The sequence below is a fragment of the Perognathus longimembris genome, chromosome 3 (assembly GCF_023159225.1).
Source record: "Perognathus longimembris pacificus isolate PPM17 chromosome 3, ASM2315922v1, whole genome shotgun sequence".
Lineage (NCBI taxonomy): Eukaryota > Metazoa > Chordata > Mammalia > Rodentia > Heteromyidae > Perognathus > Perognathus longimembris.
Genome location: NC_063163.1, coordinates 105,315,633 through 105,338,249, shown reverse-complemented (window position 1 = coordinate 105,338,249; position 22,617 = coordinate 105,315,633). Strand labels below are relative to the sequence as shown.

Sequence of the window (22,617 nt, the reverse complement as noted above, 5' to 3'; positions counted from 1 at the left end):
CTATGATCTTCCTCCCTATGCCTCTGTCTTAGCTGGCATTACAGTATATACCACTATACCATATCCTGCTTCTTACTAACTTTTTGCCTAAGATGGCCTCAAACTTTCCTATCTGCCTCCTGAGGTAGCTGAGGTTAGTAAAAGCACTGTACCCAGCTCTGGAAACTTGACTTTCTAGTGTTCTAATCTTCAAAATGTTTCTGTTACAAAGTTGATAGAGATTTGTTGGGTAACAAGCCTTAAGATTCCTCTCACTTAAGAACCAAATGTCCTTTATGCTCTGTAGGTATAAATTTTATTATGTTATATACTTCTTCAAGGCTTGTTCACATGCTACGTTGGCCGCAGGTGAGTTTACTGCTTCCATGCTACTGTTTCAGCTCAAGGACAGTTCTCAGGCCCAGAGTTCAAGCCCCATGACCAAAAGAAAAAAAATCCCTTGCATAAAAAATCCTAACAGAAGCCATCTTCTCTACACCAGACACTAAACAATGGTTCCCATTATCTTACAACTCTTCACCACAATTCTGTGGGATGATGCTATACCTATTCTACTTGTTTTTTGTCATTACAGCAAAGAAAATTGACACACTATCTAACTTGAGCCAAGGCCATTCAGATCAGAGATGGAGAAGTTAGGACTTTGACCCAAGCAATCTGGGTCTCCAATTTCTCTCAACATTGCATTGCCTAAAACCAATGCAGTAACCAAGTGGATAGAAGGTTCTCAATTTAAAAGCCATCGTATCTTCCAGTCACAGGTGCTTCCTCCACAGCTAAGGCTGCCAGCCCAGGCAATCAGGTCCCATTAAAGTGGCTATGTGGTGTTACATCATCATTTCTCCTTCCCACTATTTACCTTGGGATTTCTATCACTCTGTCTTCAATCTCTTGGAGGCAAAGGCTAGGATTCCAAGCTGAGGAAAGCTTGGTATAGATCGAGAAACCCAGTCCTCACCATTGTCAGAGAATAGGAAGGAAGATCTTAGTACAGTCTGCTTCCCTTGGGTCACAGCCATGAGGCAGATATGAGCACCAGCTCAGAAGATAGGCCTTCTTATGGAATTAGTATTGCTATTTTTTTTTTGCAGTAGAATTTCTCAACCTGAAATGTTGAAGAGTCATATGTTCTAGCTCTTTCTCCCTGTATTTCTGACCCCAGATGTCTGTGAAGATAGCCTGAGTGACCTTTGTGGTTTTCAGAAGGGAGACAAAAACATTTAATTTGGACACTGGGAATCTAAGTTTTAGGTACTGCACTTATGAACTCTTTTGTTTTGGTTTCCTACCTATTTACACCAAAAGAAGAAAAGAGGAGAAGCAAGAAGAGCAGCACCCTAAGGAAAGCACAAAGGGCAATGTTTCTGCACCACAAGAGAAAAGTGACCACTGGGGCCATCAATGGAATATGACCACAGGGGCAATCAGCAAAAGTCTCCTGCCCACGACTCTTGCAGATAAGTACAGTAAGCTCATTTGGCTAAAAGGCACACCCAAGGCTCTAGTCCTCCAGAGAACCCAGGCTGTTGTACTCTGTGTGTGTATGCGGGGGGGGCGGGGGTGGCGGGGAATCCATGGTCCCTTGGAAACTTCCTCTTACGGCCTTCAATTGACCCATACACCGCCCTTCTGTTGTAGGGAGACGAGCCACTGAAAAGATGTGGATGGCTCATCCAGCCACAAAGGCAAGAAGAATTCTGGCTTGAGGGAAAGCCCATTTCCTGGATGGTCTCATGAAGGAATCTTGTTTCTCCAGCAACCTATTGCCCTCACTCAGATCTGGAGAAGAAATTGGGGCTACACTGGGGGACACATGGAGTGAAGGCAGCCCTGGGTTTGCAAGGCTTGCTGGCTCCACACATTTGCCAGCCACATCCAAGTCTACACCTCCAATGAGTCATGCTGTCCAGGTTACAACTCTCCCAGAGGATGTGTGTGTCTGCTCAAATCCACTGGGCTCTAGGCTTCCACCTCTTGTCCTTGTTCCAGCATGCTTTCTTCTTCCAATCTCCCTGTACCAGGCCTGTCCCATCCACCTACCCAAATGGACTGTGGGCCCAGTGACCTTTGTCCCAGGGAGGAGAGACTTGTACTAAGAATAGCACCAGCCCTGGGAAAGGGGAGCTCACATGTTCAATGTGATTCACAATGGTGTCCCTGTCTGGGGCCCCAAGGCAGTCAACAGAGCCCTTCACCATGCTGTTCTGCGGTGTCACACATCAGGAATCCAGTGGCATCACTGGGAAACTATGCTTTTCAAGAGGAGCTCTGAGCCACAACAACAGAGGGGTCCCTGTTAGAAGGAGGTCTTTTCCCCAAGTGGTGCAGGAGGGAGGGTACCACACACATCCACAGGCCACTCCCATCTCTCTCCCAGCTCAAGAGCCTCTGTACCCCCTCGAGTTCTGCTTCCCTCCACCCCTTCTCCAGCCCTGCCTGTATCTGGGGAATTTCCTTTGACTGCTTCTCAGCTTTGGTAAGAGAGGAAAGTTCTTATGGCAGCGTGAAAGGTCCTGATTTGAAGAATCGGGTAGATAGAGCCTGGGAAGAAAGAATATCGGGTGGGTGCCTGGAGGAATCTTGGGATAGCAGGCAAATCACAGCAAGGATGCTGCCCTACATACAGGCAGACCTGACAGACACACACCCAAGGCGGTAAACTCATTCGATGAATGAAGAAAGAAAGGGTGGAGAAATGCAGTCACAATATTCAATGTGTATATGTGAAAAATGGACCTAGGAAAATTGAGTGGATGAGTGAGGCTACAATAGTAGTAGTAGTAGTAATAATAATAACAATAATAATAAAGCTTCAAGTAATTCCTACCCACTGTGGCCATATTTTAATTTCCTTGTTCTATCTAGGAACTCCAAGTCCTACTGTCTCAATCAGAGCTAGTTGATATAAAAACTCTATTTTTTTTTTGTCTGTCATTGTGCTTGAACTCAGGGCCTGGGTGCTGTCCCTGAGCTTTTTCACTCAAGACTAGTGCTCTACAACTCTGAGCCAGAGTGCCACTTCTGGTCTTCTGGTAGTTCACTGGAGATAAGAGTAGTATGGACATTCCCGTCTGGTCTGGCTTTCAACTTTGATCCTCAGATCTCAGCCTTTTGAGTAGCTAGGATTATAGGCAGGAGCCACTTGGTGCCTGGCTTTTTTTTTAATCCCTTGCCCTAAGGCCAAAAAAAGAGCAATTTACACAGCAGTGATCTAGGAAGAAAGTTGTGCTAGTCTTGATAGTAATCCTTCCACTTGTCAATTTCCAGGTTTGAGAGTTGGCTGGCCAGCGTATGTCATGGCTGGTGAATGGAGTTGGGTGTTGGACATCAGGTGTTTGTTTTGTTTTGTTTTTGCTATTCCTTCCTCATTTCCATTTCAGCCACAAGTTCATACTCTGTCATCTGCGCCTGGATGCAAGGCCGACCCAGGACAGCTGACTTGCACAGACACTGAGGTCAATGTAGACCATCTGTTCTCCAGGCAGAGTGCTGGTATTTTCACTGTGGTTTGCCAACACCAAGACCTACCCCAATGGATTGCTCAATGTCCTTCTCTCATGTGACTACACCATACACAGGAAGGGAATTTTTACCACTGTCACTGCTATTACCCAAAGTCTCCAACAGGGCCTCATCAACCAACACCATCAACAAATTTAATTGTTGTTGAATGGGTCAGTGCCAGGTACCATATTTCATCCTTGGTAGGTACTCCATAAATGTCACTGGATGCTTTGTTGTTGTTGTTTGTTTTTTTTAATGAAAAGGTTCCTCCTCTGAAGAAAGACATGAGGATTTCAAAGGCCACCCAGAAGCCTTTTCTTTATTCAATTATATTGGGAGGGGGGAGTAGGTGAGTAAACAATATGGTGATTCCCAGGCAATGTTACATCAGCATGCTCCCAAAATAAAAAGGACCACACCCTCTAGTCCTATGGGGGGTTAAATCTGCTGCTTTGAAAAGCTAAAATCTTTTAGCCGTACTCTCCAATTCAAATCGAATACATCAGCGTGGGCAAGACACCGCATTTTATTTTAACCTATGAAACTCTCATGGTTGATCACCCTTGCAACAGGTCTGACTCTGCTCTGAGGGCACACATCTGGCAGGTGGCTTTAAAACAGAGAAGGAGCCCCGCTGGCCCCTCCCTTCTAGCCAGGTGTCTCTACCCACAGCCAAACGATGACGGCAAAAACAGAACACTAGAATCCAGAAATGACCCATCTGCTCACAAGTGCAGAAGAGTCTGCTGCAGACCCTCGAGTCTAAAGCATTACTCCCTTTCCATCACCACCCCTTCTCTATCATCATTCACGAAACATTCCAAGAGCTCTTTCTCTGTGCTTTTGTTAAGGCTTCACGGAATGCAGTTAAAGGACCAGTATAATAGGAAACATCTGATGGTTTCTTGTTCCGGACCAAGGGCAACCTGAAGCTACACAACATCTTGCCAGAGAATGCTACTTCCGGGTAATTTGGCAATTCAGGCCCTGGGAAGAGCTTCGAAAGGAAAGAGAGTGCTTGATAGTTGGCTCTGTTCTCTGTTTGTCAATGTATTCGCTCATTTCTTCTGAGTTATTCCTTTCCATTGCCACCATCCCAACCTAAACCCACCTCACCTCTGACATAATCTGTCTGTCTGTCTGTCATCAATGACTAGGAGCTCAATGGCAGGGATTGGGAATATATATTCTAATAATTCTAATAATTTTATTACAAAGAATATTTTTGGGGGGTGGGACAATACTGGGGTTTGAACTTAGTGCTTCATACTTGCTAGGAAGCCACTTCATTGCTTGAGCCCTAGTCCCATCCTTTTTTTCTTTAGTTATTTTTCAGGTAGGGTGTCTATCTCCTTCGTAGTTGGGATTCTAGGTCTGTGTGATCACACTCAGCAACCAGTGAACATTCTGACAGATGCTGTTACTAAATACAATGCACTCAGTAAACACAATTATGAACAACAGCTTCATCAATATATATCTCCTTATTGCTGAGATAATCCAGTAGCTAGCAATGGAAATAAATTAGAGAGCAGTTCTCAAGTCAATTAAAACCAGCTTTTAACTATTAAGTATAGTCTCTGATAGAGCATTTCAAAAACATATTGTATTAACAGACAGCATATTTCAAGCAGTGTAGGATGAGCATTAACAGTGTCCTACAAAATTAGAATATATATTAGCACCTGGAAAAGCCCCACATCAGGAATCAAAGGCACAGGGCATACATTTCAGTTCTTCCTGGCTTACTGTGCAGCATCATGCAACTTATTTAACCTTTCTGGGATTTATTTTCCTATTCCTAAAATGGAAATAGAAACCTCTGCTCTTCTTTAATCTATAGAGACTTGAATTTAGTCTTTATTATAGAAAGACAGATGCACAAATAGACACAGAGAACAAGAGAAAACGAGGAGGAGGAAGAGGAGGAGAAGGATGGGGAGGAGGAATAACAGAACAAGACAGTTTGGATGAAGTATAAAATTCAACAATGGACAGAAAGTGAAGAAAAGACAGCAAATAGACTGCCAAAATATTTTTACAAACAGAATTCTTGGGAAGGAAGGGGGAAACTGGGAGACATTAGGGGAAGGGTGACACTGTCCAAAACAAATATACTCTTTACTTGAGTTATATAACTATAACCCCTCTGTACATAACCTTTATAATAACTATAAAAATTAAAAAAAAACAAACAGAATTCTCCAAAGAAGACCAAATAAAAAACAGGCAATTTTTCTTTGAATTATGAAAGCACTAGACTAAATTTGGGCTTCTAAGAATGAAACCAGCCTTATATATTGTAGCTTTGAAAAGTAGAGAGCTGGAGGCTTATGGGGGGTGAGGTTAAAATATATATAAGTTAAAATGTTTTTTAATATATGTTAACTGAAAATAGCCATTATAGATATTTTTAAAGTTAAGGATGACTCTGAAATCCTTAGTTCTGATGAAAAGTAGCTACATACCCAAAGAAACAGCAGATGCAAACTGCTTTGCAAGTAAAAGCATTGCAGACCAGTTTTTGTCTTGGGGAGATTTTAGCCACAAATGGGGCTAAAACCCCCTACCATGTGCTCCCTGCCAAGTCCCCCCGCCGCTGCGTTATGACCACACTGACTTTGAGGGGCTGAGCTAAAATGAGTTAACCAGCTAGTATCCCAACCAACATGGGGGCTACAGAGCCAAAGCCTAGGAGCACTGGCTAAGGGGCCGTCCTGTCCAGCCATCAGTGGTCATGTCCGTCTGGAGCAAGTACATTTGGCTGGTAATGGCCAATGGGGCTTCCCCCCTGACTTCCCTGAAGTCTGGCATTAACTTCGGTGAGACTCTCTAAGCCAGTCTGGCTTGGGTCTGGGAACAAAGCAGTCGCATGTTTTTAGTGTGGAGGAGAGAAAGACCTTTGTTTTTGCTGAAGCTTTGCACACCTGCATGTTCAAATACACACACACATGAGGGTGTGGCAGCTGAAGTGAGGAGACTGTTCCTTTCTCTTAAAGGGGTAGCTTCTTTTCAAGTGTGGCCAGCTCTTTCCTCTACATCCACCACAAACACTGCCTAACCACGTGCAGCCGGACTCTCAGATGTGAACTTGGACAGCGAGCCAGCAAAGCTCAGGTCAGGAAGTGGGTTTTATTATGGCTTTTTCTTCCTGATGTCTTCTAGGGAGTTGAATGGTTCGAAGAAATCAACACACAGATAGCTTAGGCTGGGACATGGAGAAGTGGCAAGAATTTTATTATAACCCAAACGTATACTTTTTCTAACCAGTGGGGAGGAAAACCTACCTAATTATGTGGGTGAGAAATAAAAAGGAAGGAAGATGGGTTCATCACTTAAGAGTGAGAGGGCAGGATTTCAGAGTCTGCAAACTAAGTTGTCCATGGGCTTCCCAAATTCACCCTTGGAGCTGATTTTATCCTAGAGAGAAGTTTCCTCTATCAAAGGAATGAGGGGAAATGATGGGAGATGAGAGTCATGAACTAGGCATATGAGAACGTATGAGGTGGTGAGTTAAACCCAAAGTGGTCATTAATACAACTAAAGTTGTTTGTTTTTTTTAAGTACTGTCCGGCAAAGACTTCCTGAACACCCCTCAAGTGTACCTGACCCGGTTGAAACACCCAACACAATATTGAGAAGCATGGAAACACCTGAACAAAGCTTTCCGTTCCCCAGTAAGTGAGCAGTTGAAAGAATCCTGCCTACAATTTTAATTTATTAAGGCCAGAGAAGAAGCCCAGGGATACTTTCACAAGCAACAGCCCCATCTCAACTCTAAATACTAAACCTCTCCACAGAGCCCCACCTACAGCCCAGTCACCCTCTCCTCCGGCCTCTCAATACCCATTCTCCTCTCAAGAGTCTAAACTTTCGCATTCAGTCACCCCAGGAGAACTTTCACTCTCATTATCTCTCAGAGAGAGGTGACTCACCGAGCAAACAATGCAACAGAATAATTTATCATCAACCATAGGCACCAGGCTTGTGAGCCCATTGTGGGCTAATATGAGCATTAAGACACATGGTCCTGAATCCTGCTATACAGCGAGCCAGATGGCCAAGCTGTGCTGGCCTATGGGACAGCTCATCTTGGTGGGTCAGGTCTGATGCAACCGATACTAACGGCTCTTCAGCTCTCTTGAAGCAAGGGAGCACAACGGACAGGTCTTTATCATGTCCACTCCAAGCCCCGCCCTCCCCCACGACTGCAGTAGCCAGGGATTGGGCATGGAGGGGCATGAAGGTCAAACTCCATGACAAATTGAGGTTCTTTGCTGGGCAACTGTGATCCAAGGGTTCTCCATTAGCCAGGCCAAAATTTTCTCGGAAATGTGCTGCTGGTAGGATTTCTTCCTACCCAGCTCTTCTTCCTTCCAGACCTGCTGCATGATGTGTAGGAACCTGTTTCCTCTCTGTCCTTCACAGATGATCCCCACAGCCAAGACATTTCTTACACATTTAATCATGTCTTGGACTCTACTTCTCACTAATTTAGGTACTTTCCTACTAATTATTGGACAGGGTGAAAAACTTGGACAGACATCTTCCCTGTGTACTATGTGGCTTTGAGGTTAATTTTCTTATTCATGCAATGGGAATAATAGAAGTTTCTTTGGATGGCATTTGGTGAAATGTTGAAAACTAATAAACACTAGCCAGGTGCCAGTGGCTCATGCCTGTCATCCCAACAACTCAGAAGCCTGATATCTGAGGACTGCAGTTTGAAACCAGCCTGGCAGGAAAGTCCATGAGGCTTTTCTCTCCTATTAACCAAAAAGAAGTGAAGTTGTGGCCCAAGTGGAAGAACACCAGGTTTTAAAAAAAAAAAAGGCTAAGGGACAATGCTCAGGTTCTGAGTTCAAGTCCCCGTACCAGAAGAATAAACAAAACCACTGTATGAAAGAGTGTTGGATGCTTAATACATGGGATTGAGCTGAATCACTAATCTAACTTACACTAGAAATCTACTGGGCCTCACACCACTGCCAGCAATTATAGGAATTCTGTAAGTTACATATGTCGTCTTCTGATTTCAAGAAATTCAGGATCATTCTTGGAAAGATAATAAGTTCAGGGCAGCTGCCATTTAAAGCATACTTCCTAGCTATCAAGCACTGTCTTGGGGGCTTTCCATAGCTCATCCATTCATTCTTACAACAGGTCTTTGCGATAGGAATCATGATTGTTGCCCTTTTGCAATAGAAAAAAAATAAGGCATGGCACTGCTGGCTTGCCCAAGGACACACAGCTGGCCAGTGGCCAAGCCTGAGTCCTTTCTCTTCATCCCTACATGATATGGCCCTGGAATGAAGCAGCTTAGGTGGGATCCTTCTCATTTTTCCAACCTAGACTTCAATCTGGAGGAATTCTCTACTAACAGGCAAGGTACTGCGCATACTCAGCTTGCAGGAATCACGTGAGAGTACCTTTGTAGGAGAACAGTAAGAATGCTGCTTTTCTAGACTTGCACTTGTATCCAGAGAAGCCACTCAAGCAAAGCAGGGGTAGCTGAAACAGGTGGCCAGGCCTATCCCCATAAAAAAGCCATGGACGTTTCCAAGGCTAGTTGCTTCAAAGCAGCTAGGACTTGTGTGGATATCTCTGCAGCACGCTGGCTGTATTTTGCTCAATTGAAACAGCCTACTTCAAAGGCAAAAAAGGTGAAGCATCAAACTGGAGACAAAAAGGAATTCCTGAACAGTCACCACCCATCCACCATTCCTAGTGAACTTTTGTTAAAGCAGTAGTGACTCCAAACTTAAGACTAAATACTTAGGGCTAGGGATATGGCCTAGTGGCAAGAGAGCTTGCCTCGTATACATGAGGCCCTGGGTTCGATTCCCCAGCACCACATATAGAGAAAACGGCCAGAAGTGGCGCTGTGGCTCAAGTGGCAGAGTGCTAGCCTTGAGCAAAAGGAAGCCAGGGACAGTACTCAGGCCCTGAGTCCAAGGCCCAGGACTGGCAAAAAAAAAAAAAAGACTAAATACTTAGTACAAAAATAGGCCAGTGGCAGGGAGAAGGGGGAGAGGAGGATGTTCCAGAACCCAGGAGTCCATTCATGAGTTTCTTGATATCCAAAAATCCACCCAGGAGTCCTCAGATAGTCATAAACAACACCAAGAGTCTGGATAGATTGTAATGTATGAGTGAACCACTCCAGCCCCAGCCAGCTTGTCAAGATTCCACCAAAGCTCAACCAAGACTCTGAGAGGGCACTGCCTTTGCGGCCTTCAAAAGCCACCAAAGAAATAGAGAACTTCTGCTTTCCACATTTTTAAGACACTTAAAATGAGAGCCAAATCCTTTTTCTGCTAGTGGAAAACCAAGGAGAGAATGGTGACAATGCTAACCCTGAGATGATTTATGATGGTACAGCAATCCTGACAATCATCCCAGGCCTTGCCTCAAGATGCTCAGGAAAGTCACCTGACATCCCTGGCCTTTAAAAATGTGGCCACAGCACAAACAATGACATGTCAACCAGTGTATCCTGCTCCACAGTAGTCACCTCTCAATTGTCTTATGCAACAGCCACTCAGAGCCTTTATATTCCAGCACCAGCTCAGGAAATACATTAAACAAACAAACAAACAAAAAACTCTACACAGCTGGACATTAGTGATTCATAACTATAATCCTAGTTACTAAGGAGGCTGAGATCTAAGGATCATGGTTTGAAGCCAGCCTGAGCAGGAAAATCCATGAGAGTCTTATTTATAATTAACCAGCAAAAAAGCTGAAAGTGTGGCTATGGCTCAAGTGGTAGAGCACTATCCTTAAGAAAAAAAAGTTCAGGGTCTGTACCCAGGCCCTGAGTTCAAGCCCCAGGGAAGGGGGAGAAGGGAGAGGGGGAAGAAGAAGTGGAGGAAAACAAGAAGACCATTTACACCGTTTCTAATAACAAACCCACTAGAGCTTAGGATATTCAAAAGCTGCACACATTTGTGTGCATATCTGTAGCTTAGTCTCAGACCAAAGTTTCCTCAGTCCCTCACTGTGCCGGTGGCACATGAAGACTCTTTTGCAACCTGCTTTCCTTTAGAAAACTATGACTACAGGTATTGCCACAAGATCCCAGCTGCGTCCTGAAATGAAGGGCTCAAAGCACTTCCTTTTACAGTAAACTTATTTATTTTTACAAACATGTTTCAGCAGTAATGTTGGGTTACTGAATCAATCCTACAACTCCACTGTATCTAGATGCCTGTAATTATAGCTACTGTGGAGGCCGATAGCAGAGAATGGTAGTTCAAAACCATCTTAGGCAGCAAAGTCCATGAGACTCTTATCTCCAATTAACCACCAAAAAGCCAGAAGTTTAGCTATGGCTCAAGTGGCAGAGCACTATCTTGAACAAAAAAGCTCAGGGACAGTGCCCAGGCCTTGAGTTCAAGCGCCAGGTCTGGCACAAAAAAAAAAAAATTTAAGTCAACCGTAAAACAGATCTCCAAGGTCATGGTCTACCAGGAGCTTTGTTATTATATGCCTTTAGACTGGCTCTCTTGCTATCTCTCAAAGGCCAAGAAGAGAAGTTGCTAAGCCCAAAAATAATTTGAAAGGAACCATAAGGGTAAGGATGAGCTATGTTTTCCTACAAGACTGTGTGTATACATGTGTATTAGGTTTCTCTTACACACACACACACACACACACACACACACACACAATATTTATTACTTGAATTCTAGATAGTCTCCAATCTACACACTAGCCCCAAATCTACACACTATAAAACATAATGAACACCATGGTAGCTCATGAATTGCTTTGGACTTGATGTCTTGCAAGCTTCAGGTCAAGAAAGAAAGCACAGGCTGGGGATGTGGCTTAGTGGTAGTGTGCTTGCCTAGCACACATGAAGCCCTGGGTTCGATTCCATGTGTCCCACATACACAGAAAAAACTGGGAGTGGTAGAGTGCTTGACTGATATACATGAAGCCCTGGGTTCCATTCCTTAGCACCACATATACAGAAAAAGCCAGAGGTGGTGCTGTGGCTCAAGTGGTAGAATGCTAGCCTTGAGCAAAGAGGCTCAAGGACAGTGCCCAGTCCCTGAGTTCAAGCCCCAGGACTGGCAAAATAAAAAAAAGAAAGAAAGCACTTCATTTATAATTGCAACTCAAAGGGTAAGTAGACCCCACAAGACATGACCCAAGGTCATGTCACTACTACCATACCCACCCTGTAACTTCAGCAATGAGAGGAATGGACTCTTTATCTGTGACTATGTCTCACAATCTGAAACGAAATTCAATAAAGGTGATTCACTGGCCAGGAACTCTGGACTGAATCCCTCTTCCATAGTCTATATAAATACAGTGTTAATTAGTGACAGGAGGCTGGCAAGTTCCTAAACCTCCTGGAAGCAATGGAGATGAGATATAAAGGGTAGTCTCATTTCTAAAAATGATGGACAGATAGTGCATTCAGGCCAGCCATGTGGCACTTCAGGTTCAATGTCTTGGCTATGTAGAGTGCAAATTCATGGCCCTGAGTAAGTCATTTTCTGCATGTCTCCATTAGTCTCACTCTTAGTAAAATGGAGCAGGAAGAACAGAGAGAGGGAGAATATGGTTTGACAATCCAGCATATTATTTATCCCTAGGAAAGTTCAAGAACAAAACCAAACACAAATGAAATGAAACTGGAGACATGCGTATTTTCAGAAGGGTCAGCAAAGTCTTTTGCTGAGGTCTAGAAAATATACCAAAAACATTTGGGCTACCTCTCTCACACTACATTGTAAGGAGAAAGGGGCTCAGAATGTGTCTTTGAACAAGAGAAAATGGAGCTTTCTGATGGTATCAGTTTGATTAACCGTAAGCAGTTCACAGTAAGGTAAGAAGGTACATTTTGGCGGAAGCCACCATTGCATTTGATGTATTCTTAACTGAGCTAAGAGGCAGGCTTTCAAGCCATGTTATCTGCCCCCACATCTCGACCTAATTTAACAAGTTGCCATGGGAGCTCAGTGAAGGTTGATGCAATTTTCTTATCTTTGGAGGAAGAATGTAACTGTGCAAGAGAATGTGAAAATTCAGTTTCTAGCTGATTTCCACACTTACAGTACACTAACTAAGACATCCTACAAGGAAGGAAAATAAAATGTACGCCTTTCTTAGGTGGAAAACTGGACTCCTAGGGTAAAGGCAGAAAGAACACATTTAGGCTCGTGCTGAGAATCTAAACAAGCCATATGTTCAGGATATTAAGGTATGGGGTGCTTCTGTGAGGCCACAAATATTCTACAGTGACAAAATTTTAAGAGAACACAGAGCAGACAAGGGAAAACCAGAGACAGAAAATAGAGGTGATGTGTGTATATGTGTGTGTATGAGTGCATTTGTGTGTGTGCATGCCAGTACTGGAGCTCGAACTCAAGGCCTGAGAGGTATCCCTGACAATTTTTGCTCAAGGCTAGTGCTCCACCACTTGAGCCACAGCACTTCTGGCTTTTTGATGGGTAATTGGAAATAAGACTATGTCTCATGGACTTTCTGCCCTGGCTGGCTTTGAACTATGATCCTCAGATCTCAATGTCCTGAGTAGCTATGATTACAGGTGTGAGCCATTGGGCCATAGCAAGGTGTAACTTTTATAAATAAGAAAGAAATATTTCCAACATCTGTACAATATCAACTCATCTTAACATGTCTTTGTAACACTTATTTGTACTCATTTGTACTATAGTCACATACACACACACACACACACACACACACACACACACACACACGAAGGGGAAACAATGGTTGAATTCTATACCCTCCCCATTCCCATATTTGCAAAGAGAAGGATGTAGGCTCACGGAACCATATATCCATGAGGATATAGGATCATGGAACCCCTACATAAGATCAGAAGGTTGGGAAGTCAGGGAGAGTTCACTAGAGACAAATTTCATGAGAAAAGTCATCAAAATGGAGACTGCTCAGACTCCTCAACAAATCCAAGCCTCATCTAGAGTACAACAATCAGCCATTCTAGTTCAAGCCCCAGACCATGTGCAACAAACTTAGCAAGACAGTGAGCCTCAGGGGCTACCCTCTTATCTATACTTGGTCTGTACTCATTTACTTAAATGATCGATTGCTGTGAGATTTTTTTTCCTCTATGTCTAACACAATGTCTAGCACTCATGTGTTTAATGAAATGATTTGGTTCAATTAAGTTTGCAAATATCTCTTACTGTCAAGATAAGGAAGAACACTTTTACTTCACTAAAAGTAGAAAAGGGTACAAGATAAATTTGCCTAAAGTCATGCAGTGTGTTAGAGCCGGGAGGGAGCAGAGAAGACTTCTGTTTTCTGGGCTGTGGTTCTCACCACCCTTTGAACTTGGGGAGTTAAAGCCCTCATCTCACACATACAATAAAAAAGAAACAAGAGAACAAGATGATCTTAAGTATTTAATATAAAAAAAACTACTTCTTTAAGCCATGTAAGTGAGGATCATCCTCCCTTCTCTTCCACTCACGGTTATAAGCTCTTATCACAGGAGAAGTGGAAGAAAGAGGAAGAGAAGAAGAAAGGAAGAGAAAAAAGGAGGGAGGGAGGGTGGGAAGGGGGAAGGAAAGGTGGGAGGGAAGGAAGAAGGAATGAAGAATCCTAGGGCACTATCAATCACTTTAAGAGCTCAGGCTTTGTCTTCCCAATTACATAGCTCTTCTCCCCTCCCCACTTTCTCCTGGCATTCAACTAGAATCTTAGTCCTAACTAGAGGGCCCAGTCCTCTTGAACATCCAAAGATGCTCTTCATGTATTTCTTCTCCTTCCAGATGTCTTTAATGAAAATGGGTATAAACTTTCCAATACACTTTCTCAGAGATGAGAAAAAACTCCCTTAAAATACAGACAATCCCCATCTACTGATCATATTCCAGAGAAGAGCATGGAACATTTGAGAAAGAATCGAGGAACTGTGAGCTCCTTTCACAGCCAATGGCTACATATACCCTTTGGTGCTACTCACGGTACCAACTTGAAAACATGAACCAAGTTCTTAAGCACCATTCAAATAATGAACAGCACTATGGGCTTTTGAGGAAGGAAATGTAAAAAGAAACACATTTGATCTTTGAATGGGGAGTCATCTTTGTTCCTAAGTATTTGAGTTTTGTTTTCAAAGTCAGCTGGTTTTCCTTAAGAAAGTAAAGAAAAAACCCTAAGGTCTCCCTGAATACAATAAAACCTAGCACATTCTTAAGATCAGAAAGATAGGCCAATAAAACCTAGATTTTGCTGTTCATTTCCTTCACACACAACTAACACCCACCCTTGCAATTTTACAAAGAGTGATGATGAACACATTAGTTAATACTCTTTGGATATTTCTTAGGTACTCACAAATGCTGTTTTGCTCTATTACCAGATTTTCCATCAGTACCCAAGCTTTCAAAGGGTATCTTCCATTCTCTGAGATCTGTCTTCACTCACTACTACACTATTCTTAGTTTTCCCTTGGAACAAAATCAGTCATAAAACTAAGGTGAGGCCCAGTGCTGGTAGCTCACACCTGTAGTCCAAGTTACTTGGGCTGAGATATGAAGATCATGGTTTAAAGCCAGTCTGGGCAGAAAAGTGCATGAAACTTTTTAATCTCCAATTAACCAGCAAATAAAGAGGAAGTAGAGGTATGGCTCAAGCTCCAACCTTGAGCAAAAAAAGTCAAGTAAGAACACAAGATCCTGACTTCAAGCCCCAGCAATGACACCAAAGTTATCTAAAAAAAAAAAAAACAGTTCCCTATTTAAGGCCAGGGTAGTTCTGGAGTTATTTAGGATGCTATTCTCACATTCAAACAGCAAGTCTCATGATAACTCATTTACCACAGTCAAGCATGCAGCCATTCAATCACACTTTTGAGAGAGGCCATTTCTGGTTTTGTACTTGGAAAGCCCTGCCAAGAGCAGGCTGGGAAAAAAAAAATCCCTGGATGCCAGGCCATTAGACAAGAGTTTCCAGGAACTCCAAATCACCATAGCTCCCTTCCCCCAGATATGGAAAAGATCCAAAAATGTAAGTTTCCTACCACACTTGGAAACAACCCCTTAGAATGTTTCTTTCCCTCCCCTAAAAAAGTAAAAAATAAAAATAAAAAATCAATGGCTGTGCACAAGCACACTGTTCACAGAGACTAGAGACCTTTAAGAGATACCTCCTGACTGCCACCAAAAAGAAAGACTGTACCCTTTGGTCTCTGGGGGGACATTATGGCCTTTCCAGTGACCCAGCCTGCAAAAGCCTGAAGACAGGCCACTTGGGTAGCGGGGAGAGCTCCTACCTGTGTAGCCAGCCAGGGCAGCAGCAGGAATGACGGGCTTGTCCTTGTTGAGGTCAGCGCGGTCACGCACATAGTCCTTGAAGGTGCCCTTGGGCTTGTGGTTGGGCAGGGCAGAAGGGTAGTCCTCGGAGTCGAAGCTGTCATAGGACGGCACACGCTGCAGGCTGTTGAAAGATGACTGGCTGCTCCAGGACTGGGTTAGGCGATCACAACTATCGTAGCTCTCTATGCTCTCAAAAGAGTCCTGGCCCCCAAGCTTTCCTGGAGATAAAGGAGGAGAGGTCGGAAGAGGACAGGGGAGGAGGGATTGGGGGGGAAAAACAGCTGTAAAAACCCTCTTATGGAGGAGAGATTGGCAATCAGATCTGTGGGATGGATCGAAGAAGGAAAGGGGCGTCCAGGGAAGTAAGAGCTTCAGAGGTCCTCAGTCTCGTTCTGGGGCATGGGGTGGTCTGCAATCTGCAAGACCCACTGCCATTCAGCTGCCTGACTTAGAGCTCCTAGTATAGGCAACTCAGGCTCAAGGGCTGCTCAAAGCTACCAGCAAGAAAGGCAGTATGTAGGACCTCAAGAATTCCAAAGCCAGAAACTTAATAACTAAAAATCACACCTGCTGTGGATTTCTGGCTTGATGGATTAGAAACAGTGAGCTGATGAATACATCAGAGCAATGTCACAGTGAATTCTTTCCCCAACCCAAGTCAATCAGATGGCTTCAAAAGGGTCAATTTAGCAACAGAATTTGATCATAAGAAGAAAACAAGAGTTCCATTGAGCTTACTTGACCTTGGAACTAATGCCTTAATATTTCACATTCTACCACATGCCATTTCAAACGAAATACATATTTTTTCCTTTAGACCTTCTCAAATACAAAAGGAAGTCATTTCATTGCATGTTTTTTTTCTAGTAGGTATTTTTAAACGCTCTCATTTTTTTAAAAACCAAAAGGCCATACTCATTATCCTCTGGAAGCATATTATACATTTGATATTCACAGTTCACTGGGGAAGTATCAAGAGTTAAGAAAAGGGCTGGGGATATGGCCTAGTGGCAAGAGTGCCTGCCTCGGATACACGAGGCCCTAGGTTCGATTCCCCAGCACCACATATACAGAAAACCCCCAGAAGCGGTGCTGTGGCTCAAGCGGCAGAGTGCTAGCCTTGAGCGGGAAGAAGCCAGGGACAGTGCTCAGGCCCTGAGTCCAAGGCCCAGGACTGGCAAAAAAAAAAAAAAAGAGTTAAGAAAAGAAGGAAAAAAAACAAAACAGACAAAAATAAACAAGCCAGGGACCTATGGCTCACACATGTAATCCTTGCTACTCAAGAGGCTGAGGATTGAGGTTTGAAGCCAGCCTGGACAGGACCGTCCATGATACTCTTATCTCCAATTAATCACCAAAAAGCTGGAAGTGGGAGCTGTGGTCCAAGTGGTAGAGCACCAAATGGAAAAGCTAAGGGACAACACCCAGGCTCTGAATTCAAGCCCCAGTACTAACCAATACACACACACACAGAGGCTGCTGAAAGAGTTAAGGCCCATAGCAGTGTCAGAAATCCTCAGTGTGTGACTTGCTTAAGGCATTCTTAACTGACCACAAGATCATGCAAGTTCATTAATTTCCCAAACCAGGTTATAAACAGCTGTAATGATTGCACAATGGCTCTTGGAGAAATTTCCACTACCAAAAAAAAATCAAAATTAAAAGAAAAACATTTTTTAAAGGCATTAAAACAGGAGCTAATAAAAAAATATTGGAGAAAAACCAATGCATCTAAGAACCCAAAAAGATCCTAAGAATCTACTTTAAATTCTATGATCAGATACTTTTCAGACAACCTAAGGCTAATTACAGAAGATTAGACAGTCATCTCAACTCAGCACTTGTCAACAGAAAAAAGCACATGACAAATGTTTATGCAGAAAGACCTATGTATCAATTCTTAGTTGTTCAGGACTGCCCTATTAATAAATTCTAAGTCCCAGAATATGTACGTGTAAACTATAAGGTTTAGTCTCTCCTACATACCAGTAGGTATTGTTTAAAAACATAATATTTAAACATAAGCAGGCATGCAAATCAAAATTAAATAGACAATATCAGGCACCAGTGGCTCGTGACTGTAATCTTCACTACTCAGGAGGCTGAGATCTTAAGATCCCAGTTCAAAGCCAGCCTGGCAGACAATACTGAGAGACTCTTATCTCCAACTAACCAGCAAAAATAAAAAAGCAGGAAGTGAAGGTACGATTTAAGTGGGAGAGAACCACGCCTTGAAAAGTTAAGCAAGAGCAGGAGGCCCTGAATTCAACCCCCGCTACTGGTACCAAAATAAAAACAAAACCAGGAAAATATGCTGTTCCCAAATTTCTTTTTGAATCCCAGATGAAATATATTTAAGACAAATGTACTTCTTGCATCATCCACTGTTGTAAATGTTCTGTGCCTCCTATTCCTTCCAGTCCTGCTTACACGAGAAAGGTGGCACTGTCTATTTTCTCACTCCTTCCCCTCTCCAGACATTCAGAGGAAGGTAACTTCAGAAGACAAATCAAAGAACTTCGTGGAGTGGCTGATCCAGCCTACCCAGAGTGCCATTTCTTCACCTTTTTTATTGCTATTAAATTCCAAGGAGTTGCCCTTTCCAGAAAGCCCCATCAAGTGACGCGGGGGGGGGGGGGGGGGGGGAAGCCCACAAGCAGAATGCCATGCCTCTGTTCAGGGGAACAGAAATTTTCCTGGGATCTTAGAAAAAGATGTTTGTTTACACCAGCAACTGAGGTCAAAGGTCATTAAATTTCTCTGTGAGATAAACATGCTAAAGCCTAAGACAAGAAGAACACACTAGGGCTGGGGATACGGCCTCGTGGCAAGAGTGCTTGCCTCTTATACCTGAAGCCCTGGGTTCGATTCCCCAGCACCACATATATAGAAAATGGCCAGAAGTGGTGCTGTGGCTCAAGTGGCAGAGTGCTAGCCTTGAGCAAGAAGAAGCCAGGGACAGTGCTCAGGCCCAGGACTGGCCAAAAAAAAAAAAAGAAGAACACACTACCCGATCACCAATATTTAGGCACTATCAGTACTTACATCTCCTCAAATGATTCATATCTTTGTTAACCTTTTATTTTTGTTTTTGAGACAGGGTCTCACTAGGTAAGCCAGGCTGTCCTGAAATTTGCTATTATATAGCCCAGGCTTTCTCCTGCAATTCTCCTGCTTTAGTCTCTCAAATGCTAGTATTGCAGGTATGCAACACTAAGCCTGCTTCTATCAGTCATGTTTATATTTGCATGTGAGGAGACCATAATTTCCCCAGGCAAGATGGCTAACTACTCGAGTCCCAATAATCAAGCATAGTAAGCTGGCCAGAACCTCTCTCTGACAGCCTTTCAAAGATCAGCAAACACATCTGGATGAGAAGAGAGTTTTATAGCAGAAAGACAGCTTTCATTTTAGCTTCATTTTGCAATCCTAGAGGTAGAAACCTCCATGTCCAGGTATTTTCTGCAACAATGGGTTGAATCCAACTGGATTCAATGCTCGATTCGGCTACTGTGCTCATACATGGAATCTAAGGTCCTAGAAGACATCCACCAGCAGCTTTTCTAAGAAATGCCTCAGCAAGAACCTTCTAAAGCTCTGACTCGACCTAACAGACCTCAGAGCACTCAGAACAGTAGCTGGGTTGGCCCATCGAAAAGGCTAACATAAAGACAGTCCTTGGAGTCCAAGTAAGAGGGGCATAGAAGCACTTTGTGTACTATAATGCAGTATAGGAATTCTATGAGCACTAATAGGCAGCTAACAGTAATGCTTTCACATCTAAACCAATCACACCCTCTCTAATTCAATCTGCCCTTGGAATCAGTCTTCTTTATAGCACTTCCAACATGCAGAGAGCAGACTTGCACACAATCGTCTTCCCTCAAAGTTTTTGTGGCCTGAAGTTTCGATGGTAGGAGGGTAGATTCAGAGAAAAATACTTTATGTCTCATAGTAAGGGTCACTTGGGGTTTAATAATCCTTAGTTTGGTTTTGAAGGAGTTGGGTGGGGACCAATACCAAAAAACAAGAGCAAAGACAGAGAGAAGAGACAGTTACACAAATGCAATACCAGACGTGATTTTAAAGCAATGTGACAGCAGATCAACTAAAATGTACAACATGATGGCTAAACCACAAACCTACAACTCAATTTCAATACATATATGCAGAGAAAGCCCAGCCAGAAAGCTCCTCTGATGCCCTGACCTGTTTGAGAAGAAACACTCATGCTTACGACTTGGGTACATGTATTTAAATAGACACATACCCAAAAATAAAAGACAGAAAGAGGAAGGCAAATCTGGTCCCGCCCATCCCCTTTGGTCTGAAACAAATTCCCTTGGGGCCCTAAGAAGGGCCATTATGGGTTGTGATTTTCAGGGACTTTCCCTGTGCTGTGTGCCTGGTGGTATCCCTGTGCAGAGCATGCTGGGAGAGAGCATGAGCCTGAACACTGGAAGAAGATGAGAATGTGTATTGGCCTATGATACAAACAGGTGATTCACCCAAACAAAAGTGTCTGGCTCTCTGCAAAACGAGAGGCCACAAAATGGGTGCCAGACAGCCAGCCACTGAGCAGAAAGAACAAACTGGAAGGCCCAAGTGACCAAAGGAAAATTTGTCTCAGACTTCTCCCTGCTCCTCTTCCTATTTATGATTCTTTCCCATGTATCCATCAGAAAAGTCATAACGTTTACTTTTCCAGAAATTAGCTAGCTCTTCATAGATAAACCAGCCCTTCCTTATAACTGACAGCACTTTCCTCAGAAACAAGATGATCAGAACACACTATCAGGTGGGCAATGTTTTACCTTGGAAGTTGAGCATATTTTACTTTTTCTTTTTGTTTTATGTCAGTCAGCTCTATTTTGAAACATTTATTTCACTGCCAGGGAATGTTTTATCAGTTTTTGTAATTGCCTTGTCAACAGGAGTATCTGCTTCTGGAAGGTTCTAACCACCTCTTTCTCTGGTCCTCTACCTAAATACACACCTTCATCACACTGTTGATGAATGACCCAAAATAAACCATTGGTTAACCATCCTATATCTTCCCAAACCAAAGTCATCACAAGAGGCTAAGGGCCCAGTCTGAGCAGCAGGGGTTACTCCAGGTACCAAGCTGGGTTCTACAGTCTGACCCAGGGGTAATCTGGGAGGTATACCAGGACACACACAGATGCTAGATTTCCCCAAGATGGGTATTGAAACCATTTTTTTTTATCCTGTCCTCCTCAAACAAAATCCTCTCTAAGAAAATCCAGTATACTTTAAAAAAAAAACTGACCAAATTCAATGAGATTGATTGTTTGGGTAAAACATTCTACCCAAATAGAATATCAGAATAATGACTTGAATAACTTCCACCATGGGCCCAGAATTCTCACAGCATGCTGGATATGGCTGAAACACCAGGGTCTTAATACCTAGGCAAGCCTGGATGAGAAGGCTGAAACTGAGGAGGGCATACAGCTAACACATAAGCAAAAGAATTTTTTTAAAAAGGAAGGACCTGAGAAAACTTTTTTTTTTTTGGCCAGTCCTGGGGCTTGAACTCAGGGCCTGAGCACTGTCCCTGGCTTCTTTTTGCTCAAGGCTAGCACACTACCATTTGAGCCACAGTGCCACTTCTGGCTTTTTCTATATATGTGGTGCTGAGGAATTGAACCCAGGGCTTCATGTATGCGAGGCAAGCACTCTACCGCTTGGCTATATTCCCAGCCCCCCAAGAGTTTTCTTTAGAGAAGAGATTTGACCTACCACGACTGGTCCTCCCCATACACATGTTGTCTGGGGTTAAAACTTCTTGCTTGATGGCAAAGTAGTCTGTCTGCAAGGTGTCTGTCTGGAGAGGGTCCCGGAGAATGACTGAGGGGTAATCATTCTCGTACTTGAGAGACAGAAGTTCCTCTGAGCTAATGGGATGGAGTGTCTGGTAAGACTCTGTGATGAAGCTGGGCTCCGAGAATTCTGAAGGAGGAACACACTGAGCATGCTCGATACCGTAGCCTGCAAACAGAATATTGGTAATTGCAGAGAGGAGAGACATGGACCTAAAACAAGCAGCTCTTCATCAACCACAATAGCTCGCCCACAATGTGGAATGAGCGGGCCACCCTAGAGACAGAATGAAAATACTTTAAATCATAAAGTCTTTGGTTTTTACTTGAATCTACTACTTAGCAACCATTGTCCTTGATAAGATGCTTATTTCCCTCTTCTGACTTAATTTCCTCATTTACAAAACACAGATGATTCCAGTCTTTCCCAGAGCTTTGTGATAGAGATCTAACAACAGTATATATGGAAAAAATGTCTGCTAACATCTCTGACATTTGATGAACTCTTGGTATATAGTAGTTAATTGTATTGTTACTGGAATTAAAGTTTTAATAAAGAAGCTAAAATGAAAACAAATCTTTGAAAACAAGGCCATCAGATAAGAATATCCCTGCACTAGTCTCTTCCTCTCCAGTATATTGGAGCTAGGTTCTATTATTTTTGTGCATGTGTGTGCTGGTACTAGGGCTTGAATTCAGAGCCTGGGCATTCTCCCTTAGCTTTTTACTCAAGACTGGTGCTCTACTACTTGATCCATACCTCCACTTCTGACTTTTTGGTGGTTAACTGGAGGTAAGAGTCTCACAGACTTTCCTGCTTGAGCTGGCTTCAAACTTCCATCCTCAGATCTCAGCTTTCTGGTTAGCTAGGATTATTGGCGTGACACACTGACACCGGGCATAGTTAGGTTCTTATGTTAAAAAGAAGAAAGTTCTAT

General features: G+C 43.2%; 1 protein-coding gene and 1 long non-coding RNA gene across 4 annotated transcripts in view; one reads left to right on the top strand and one right to left on the bottom strand.

Moving 5' to 3' along the window:
• The window catches only part of Ets1 (ETS proto-oncogene 1, transcription factor), a 135,120-nt gene that overhangs the window by 4,036 nt on the left and 108,467 nt on the right, over nucleotides 1-22,617 (bottom strand). For all 3 annotated transcript variants that reach the window (XM_048343659.1, XM_048343658.1, XM_048343660.1), the window contains 2 exons: nucleotides 21,600-21,848; nucleotides 15,794-16,054 (listed from right to left, as the gene is read on the bottom strand). In XM_048343659.1, coding sequence (XP_048199616.1) covers nucleotides 15,794-16,054; nucleotides 21,600-21,848 — 510 coding nt within the window. The remainder of the gene's footprint in view (nucleotides 1-15,793; nucleotides 16,055-21,599; nucleotides 21,849-22,617) is intronic.
• Nucleotides 3,045-22,449, top strand: LOC125349490. The gene is made up of 3 exons (XR_007210525.1): nucleotides 3,045-3,055; nucleotides 20,436-20,441; nucleotides 22,284-22,449. It is a non-coding gene; the product is annotated as an uncharacterized LOC125349490 (long non-coding RNA).